General features: G+C 41.8%; 1 protein-coding gene across 1 annotated transcript; it reads left to right on the forward strand.

Moving 5' to 3' along the window:
• Nucleotides 1-3481: 3481 nt before the first annotated feature.
• Nucleotides 3482-5054, forward strand: LOC138956049 (uncharacterized; the record flags this gene model as incomplete). Its single annotated transcript, XM_070327510.1, has 1 exon — nucleotides 3482-5054. A coding segment is annotated over one exon (491 nt), but the record flags the coding sequence as incomplete, so codon positions are not given.
• Between the last annotated feature and the right edge of the window lie 3470 nt (nucleotides 5055-8524).

The following is an 8524-nucleotide window of genomic DNA, read 5'->3' on the forward strand; positions in this document are numbered from 1 at the left end:
TGGCCGAACTTTAGGCCTACGGAGAAATATCGCTGGATATTTTCTCCCTAGATTAACAGAGACAAAGAAGGGAAGTCATGCTGTATATAGAGCTTAAACAATGACCACGAGTTGATTACTGGAAAATAAACCACGAGTGGGTATTTGCAGCCGCTTGGTAATTCACGAGTGTGCTACCCACTCGTGGTTTATTTTCCAGTAATCAACGAGTTGTCGTCATTGTTTAAGCTATTTATACAAAGAACAACACGGGTCGAACATGCAGTCATGCAGACGACATTTTGTAGGCAATTTCATTTCAGCCTAATCACTCAGAGTGTCAAATACGCGTCATTCAATAGTCCCTATTGTTTAACTTTATTCTTAGTCTCCGACTCGTCGGCATTATACTTGTCTCGTCTAAATATCGGACCCTATTGCTACGATTAAAACACAATAGCGTTTATATAGCTATTCTGACATTACATTCTGTGTTAAAATCATGTTTTTGTCAGCAACAAGGACCAGAATGGTCCATGTCGTTGACTGATTGCAGACGACGGTTCCCTTTCCGCATGAAGCCACGGAAATAACCGAACATTGAAAAACCCACGGACATGTATTACGGAGAGAACTCGAGATAACCGGATGTTTAGCATTACGTCAATATGCTAGGAATCATATGACGTCATGACGTATCATGCTTGCCTACGTAGATTGTATGTTCGAAAGTCTGACTTCTGTTGTGAATTCGCGTGGTGAAGACTGCGGTAAATCTGTAGATGATAAGAGAACAAGGATTGTTTCAGAAGAAACGACTAAATGTTTCAGACCGGTAACTTCATTTCAACATTGCACTATATAATGGACGTTCTATGTGACAGGAGAGTTTGCTGATTTTGTGTTAAACATTGGAGAGATCGTCTGCTAGAATCAGAGATAGGTCGCTTTAGATTGCAGCTTCTGGAAATTTGCAAGGTGTGTTGCCTGTTAAAGAACTGGATTTTACACGTAATGTATGTCATGTACAGTAAGCAACAACAAAAACACACACAAAGCAAATGGCATCGTCTGTCGACTAGTCACAAAAACAAACCTGGCGAGGTATGCGTGTACTTTATACACGTCAGCCATTGTTGTTACAGTTTTGAGTCAACGTTGTATTCTTCCGCAACAGGGTCCAATCGTCTGGGTTTCAAATGATGTCATGTTCTAAAAATAAATTCTAGTATTGATTATTTTTTAGCCCTCTTTATTCTTACTTCGAATAATCCACGTGTGATTTTGGTGTAATCAAAGTAGTTCGTTCTAATTTCTCACTTGTCTAAAAATAATCAACTAGATTTAATCCACCCCTCGGTTGCATTACAGGAGTTGTATAATTTGTTTTATCCCCGAGTACGCTAGTACTAGGGTACAGCAGACTTTAATTGTCTGTGTGTGTGTCTCGACTTAACAGCTTATTGCTGGGAAACTACTGGGCGCAGTTCGTTCAAAAGTTGATACACTAACTTGATAATAGGTCCGATTGATCGTATTAAAACTTCATAATGTTACCTGGGACCTAAATGCGAAATAAACCACAAAAAACGACTTGGCGGTGGGAGGAATTCGCGGAGCCACAGCCAGCCAGGCAGTCTGATAGAACAGCCGAACTCGTCACACATTGACGAGGAATATAGCGTCATAAAAAGATTACGTCACGGTCAAAAGTCTTTGACGTCTTTTTCTCTCGCGCGGTGTGTGTGTGTGTGTGTGTGAGTTCATTTTGTGCACATGTGTTAGTGTTACTGTTTGTGTGTGTGTGTGTGTTTGTGTGTTTGTGTGTGTTTTTGTGTGTGTGTGTTTGTGTGTGTGTGTGTGTGTTTGTGTGTGTGTGTGTGTGTGTGTGTGTACATGAGTCTGTACTCGTGTGTGTGTCAGGCATGGGAATTGTCCGCCGAACGGCGGATTTCCGCCGAATTTTTATTTTGTTCCGCCGAAAAAGCAAAAGTGTCCGCCGAAAAAATAAAGGGGGGAGGCAAAGCACCGGTTACTTTTGCCTTTGCGCAAAAGCCCGCGAAAACTGTCCGTACTTTGTTCACGCACTGCTACCGCCCGCCTCAGTTACTTGAACTTTGAGTGAAACAGCTCGCTGTTGATTCGCGGGCACGCTATAGGATTCGTAGTGTACCTTTGTCTCTAAAAGTCACAAGGCTACAACGATCTGTGTGTGAGGCGAGATCAAAGGCAGGTCCATTGTGATAGCTGGATGGCCTTGTTTATAGACACTGACCTTCTTTCTAGGGGTCATTGACTCAGTTTTAGCTATGAGAGGTGGTTCCCCTTTCATATGAGAGGAAACACTTCCTGCACCCGGGTCAGTGACCGAGTTTAACCTATGGGGAGTTTAACCTATGGGGCGGTCTCTTTGATGTCTTGAGAGGAAACTTGGCCAGGGTAGTACATGCACCAGAACTGGTGGACACCATGAAATCGGAGATTGATCGGAGATTGATCAGAATGTACATGTACATGCTTTTACACGACTTTTTAAATTTTACTTCTAAAATTGTGACAGTAAAGTGAACATTTGAACTATGCCTCTCTCTATGGATTATATTATGAAGCTGTTGAAAACATGCAGAGATTGTACTCTCCAAGGAAAGATCGATGGGACGATCATTTGAAGGTGAGTGGGAAAACTTGTCTTAAGACCATTTAGGGTTGAAAACTCCACAGCGAATTGCTGATATAACGAACTAAAATTTATCTCCCTTGAGATTCGTTGTACCCGGACTTCACTGTATAATACATATATATGTATATATTTTTTTTTCCTTCAAAAAAGCAAAAATTGGTACTAAAAACTCTGATTCTAAAAACAGAATTTAATGGCAAACTTGGAGCTCAGATGACACCAGATTGCACCATCTGGGTTCTTTGGAGAATTTTTTTCCGGGGGGGCATGCCCCCGGACCCCCCTAGTAAGGCTAGGCGCTTCGCGCCGTCGACTTGACGCTTCGCGTCTTCAGTTATACATTTTCCGCCTTTTTTACAATTTTCAATTCCCATGCCTGGTGTGTGTGTGTGTGCACATATGTGTGAGTGTGTGTGTGTGTGTGTGTGTGTGTGTGTGTGTGTGTGTGTAAGAGAGAGAGAGGGAGAGAGAGAGGGAGTGAGAGAGAGAGTGTGTGTGTGTGTGTGTGTGTGTGTGTGTGTGTGTGTGTGTGTGTGAATGTGTGTGTGCATTTTCACTGTGATCAAATAAAAGAGAAAGGCCAGTCACCACGCACATCCTCGGCTCGCATGCAATGTATTTATATAGCAAAGGGAATGCCTGTAATTAACACAGATCAATCACTTGGTCTTAAACGTGCACAAGACAAAAACTTTTATGCTGGGGGAGCGAGCCAGTCTGAAGAGTACTCGGGTCCAGCGCGAGCGTTTTTTATTCCAGCAACAGAGAGCTCAGTTGTAAGAAATACAGCAGGGAAGACTGAATGAAAAAAGAACCGCACAGTGTATAGTTATGTGAATGTTTGGGTGTCTTTTGTGAATTCAGGGGTTGCTGGCGGGAAACTACACAGTCATAAAGGGAGCGGAACCAACCCCCTGTGTCTGACCTTGACCCCACAGTTTGACGACGCGAAGGTACCGTCGCACTACGGCTACCTGTACGGCGCGGAGTATGAAACCATCCCTGGTCACCACGACCACGACGTGCCCTGCTCTGTGTACCTGGCATCTCAGTCCACCACCATCATGGTGCCCGGCACCCTCTCGTGTCCCTCGGGCTGGACCTCTCAGTACACCGGACATCTGGTTTCACAGTTGGCAGATCACTTCGCTACCGAGTACGTGTGCCTGGATGGCAGTCCTGAACACAGCCTCAATGACGAGAGCAACGAGAACGGCCTGCTGTTCTATTACGTGATCACTGTGTGCGGAAGTCTCCCTTGCGCTCCCTACATCAACAACAGAGTCGTCACCTGTGTCGTCTGCTCAAAGTAGAGACTCGTATCGAGCAGGAAAACAACATGAAACAGGGTCTGGTTTTGTCTGAGCAATATCCTTAACAGCTAACTCAAAATCCTCTTGATAAGAGATAACAAAAGAAAACAAGTCGCGTAAGGCGAAATTACTACATTTACTGCATTTTTTCACAGTGACCGTAGTCCGCCGCTCGTGCAAAAGGCAGTGAAATTAACGAGCCTGTTTAGCGCGGTAGTGGTTTCGCTGTGCTGCATAGCACGCTTTTCTGTACCTCTCTTCGTTTTAACTTTCTAAGCGTGTTTTTAATCCAAACATATCATATCTATATGGTTTTGGAATCAGGAACCAACAAGGAAAAAGATTGAATTGTTTTTAAATCGATTTCGGAAATTTTATTTTAATCATAATTTTTATATTTTTAATTTTCAGAGCTTGTTTTTAATCCAAATATAACATATTTATATGTTTTTGGAATCAGAAAATGATGAAAAATAAGATGCATGTAATTTTAGATCATTTTATAAAATAATAATTTTAATTACAATTTTCAGATTTTTAATGGCCAAAGTCTTCAATTAATTGTTAAGCCTCCAAGCTGAAATGCAATACCGAAGTCCGGCCTTTGTCGAAGATTGCTTGGCCAAAATTTCAATCAATTTGATTGAAAAATGAGGGTGTGACAGTGCCGCCTCAACCTTTTTACAAAAAGCCGGATATGACGTCATCAAAGACATTTATCGAAAAAAAGAAAACAATGTCCGGGGATATTATACCCAGAAACTCTCATGTAAAATTTCATAAAGATCGGTCCAGTAGTTTACTCTGAATCGCTCTACACACACACACACACACGCACAGACATACACACACACACACACACACACATACACCACGACCCTCGTCTCGATTCCCCCTCTATGTTAAAACATTTAGTCATAACTTGACTAAATGGAAAAAAATGGAAAAAAATAAAGATTTATCGATCTCTATGTGTATTTTCTTTTCTTGATAGCGCTTTTTGTGCCGAACTTGGAAAGTGAAAACCGTGACTCGATCATGTCTGATCTTCTGTTCTATGAGCCAATAAACAAATGCAGTCAGTGTCAGTGTTGTTCTGTTTGGAGCTTTTTTTGTAGAATTAGTCTTTTGTTGCTTGTCTGTTTGTAGAATTAGTCTTTTGTTGTTTCTTTTTTGTAGAATTTTTGTTTAAACTTGGGACAGATGAACTTTTCAACACTTTTCAAAATGTATTTGTGGTGTGTATTTCAAACTCTTGGAGAAATAGTATCAGCAATCGTTAGATGTGGCTGTGCTATCCACGGTTATCAGTCACAATGTCAAGAAATTAAGGAGGAATCATATTAGATCGAGGCTTAAGCCGATAACTGATTTGTTTTCGCCTTTTGTGTCAGTTGTGTGTGTATGCTCGCTAGCTGTTCCATGCAACCCCCGTCAGTAATAATTCAAAAGTATTTTCTGGGACACATTACTGGATGTAATTATGAAGCTTCGGCATGCTTTAACCTTATCTCATCGTTTGCCTTTTCGATATTATTTGCTAAGCTTTTCACTAAATTGTGTTTGGGGGAAAAACACTAAGCCAACAAGAGGTGAAGCCTTCAAGGCTCCCGTAAGAAATCAACAAACAGTAACATAACACAAACTCACTCACTCCGTAACACACACACACACAAACACACACACACACACACACACACACACACACACACACACACACACACACGCACATACACACACACAGTTAAAACTAACGCATCATATCAACTCCATGTATAATTTTCAAAAGAAGGCAAACAGATAAAATGACTAGGGTAATAGGTTAGGTACCTGCCATGTGGGCACTTTTTCCACTGCTGTCCTCAGTCCTATACTTTTCATCAAGACTTGTCACCATGCCGAGTAGATCTAAATTCGGAAGTCTTCATACATGTGGCTGAGGCATATATCTGACATAGCGTCGATCTTGTTGTAGGTTAACCTCCTTTCTGAAACAAATGGCAAAATGCGATTAGTTATGATGACTACAACCTACACAAATATAAACAGTGTTTTGAAACAGAATAGTCAGGTTATACAAGCCACTTTACCTATGCAGCATGGTATTAAACCCTACAATATGCGAAACATGTCGACTGCAGCAGCCTGGTTCTTAAAATAATTTTGACGGTCAACACAGCCAGAAATGCCAACAAAGACAAGAAAGCTGTTGCAAGGTAAGCTTACCAAACGTTGCATAGCGAATCATATGATAGTGCGTAAACAGCAAACAGTAGATCTACAATCAAAGAGAGGATCGAGTCTGGAATGAAACGCGATACAGATCTAGCATTCAAAAACTGTCTTTCGCGTTCAAGGAAGTTATTGCAAAGTACTTAAGACTTACTAAATTGTACAGACAAAACCATGACAGTGCATGTTTTGAATCTGAGGAAAAAAATCGTGATCATTTTGACTTTGAGAACAGATTCATTCCGTTTCCTTATATCTGCATGTTCAAGTAAATGGTGGACAGTTTTTTTCGGGCAGAGTAAACTTAACTTGAGACTCTACTGCAAGTCTTGAAATTCACATAAATCGAACCACGAGCAAAGACATCCAAACATTACAGGCACTTTAGATCAACTCATTTCACTAGAGGTGACTGCCTAGCACTGTGTTTGACATCCGTGTCTGCTGAAATAAAAAGAAATTAAAACAAAACGGATTAACAGTAGGTGACACGTTATCATAGTGGGAGACACTAGATCTGTCTCTGAACTTACCGGGATACGGCTGCAAGATCGACACTGACTGCTCTTTCGACAGCTCTTCCTCGCGTGGACATTGGAAACACGCTGTGCAGATCAAATTGTAGGAAATCTCCCTTTGGTATCTTCTTTATTTACTTTTCTGGAGCTTAGAAACCGAACAACATGAAATCGTCTTCCCCGGCGAATCGGCGAGGTGAGAACTGGACCACAATCCTTCGCGCGACCCCTGACCTGATCTTGACACCTGACCTGCCGTCTACATACCAAACACGACACAAACCAGTCAACTGCTTGTACCCCTTCAAAACCCCCCACCACCCGTTTTCTTTGGATACACGCTTTAGCTACACACATGCCGACACAATGTTGATCATTGCTTCAATAATTTGAAGATGGTGCTTGAAAATTAACCACGTGAAATGAGTATTTCGGTGTTTAGCCAAAAATGTTAAAGTTTCTACCACAGACATACACACATACATACGCACGCACGCACGCACAGACAGACACAGTTTACCATCGCATAGGCTACACTTACGTGAGCCAAAAACTGAATGCGACACCGACTTAAAACATTAATTCCCGTGTTATTTCATTCAAACTGTCTATGCTAGTACGGGCCGTTCACTTGAATCTCTAGATCAGCTTTCTTTGGCTGTTTCTTTTTCTCTGTTTCTCACTCTCTGTTTCTATAGATCTGTATCTCTCTTTGTCTTTTTCTCTCTGTCTATCACCCTCTGTCTCTCCATCTTTCTCTCTTTATGTCTGTCTGTATCTCTCGCTGTCTATTTCTCTCTGTCTCTCTCCTCTCTGTCTCTCCAGCTTTCTCTCTTTGTGTCTCTCTGTATCTCTCTCTCTCTCTCTCTCTCTCTCTCTCTGTCTCTCTCTCTCTCTCTCTCTTTCTCTCTGTCTCTCACTCTCTGCAGCTTTCTCTCTTTGTGTCTCTCTGTATCTCTTTCTGTCTGTATATCTCTGTCTCTTTCTCTCTGTCACTCATTCTGTCTTTCCAACCTTTTCTCTTTGTGTCTGTATGTATCACTCTCTGTCTGTATCTCTCTGTCTCACTCTGTCTCTCCAACTTTTTGTTTTTTTAATGAATCTCTCTCTCTCTCTCTCTGCCTCTCACTCTGTCTCTCCAACTTTCTCTCTTTGTGTCTGTCTGTCTGTATCTATCTCAGTCTCTCACTCTCTCTCCAACCTTCTATTTGTGTGTCTCTCTGTCTCTTTCTCTATGTCACTCACTATGTCTCTACAACTTTTTCTATTTGTGTGTCACTGTCTCTCTATCTCTGTCTCTCATTCTGTCTCCCAACCTGTCTCTCTTGGCGTCTCTCTGTGTCTCACTCTGTCTCTCAAACTTTCTCTCACTGTGTCTGTCTGTATCTCTCTCTGTCTATCCAACTGTTTCTGTTTGTGTCTGTCTGTATAGATCTCTCTCTCCCTCTGTCTCTTTGTCTCTGTCTATCACTCTATGTCTGTCTCTGTCTATCACTCTATGTCTGTCTCTGTCTATCACTCTATGTCTCTCCAGCTTTCTATCTTTGTGTTTGTCTGAGTATCTCTCTGTGTCTTTGTCTGTCTGTCTGTCTGTCTCGCTTGCTGGGATTGCCAACATCGAACACTGAGACAGAAGACGGACACAGGGAGCCGATTCTATTGGTTACGCGCAACATCACGGATAATGCACGTGAAGTGTTCTTGTAAATTTTAAGGGGCTTATTGTCCGTCAGGTCTTAATTGCCTATATTGGACATGAATTGGTTTATACGATTCGAGTTGTACGCCCTCACGGCTTTTTG

This window comes from Littorina saxatilis, unplaced genomic scaffold, assembly GCF_037325665.1.
Source record: "Littorina saxatilis isolate snail1 unplaced genomic scaffold, US_GU_Lsax_2.0 scaffold_608, whole genome shotgun sequence".
In the NCBI taxonomy this organism is placed as follows: domain Eukaryota; kingdom Metazoa; phylum Mollusca; class Gastropoda; order Littorinimorpha; family Littorinidae; genus Littorina; species Littorina saxatilis.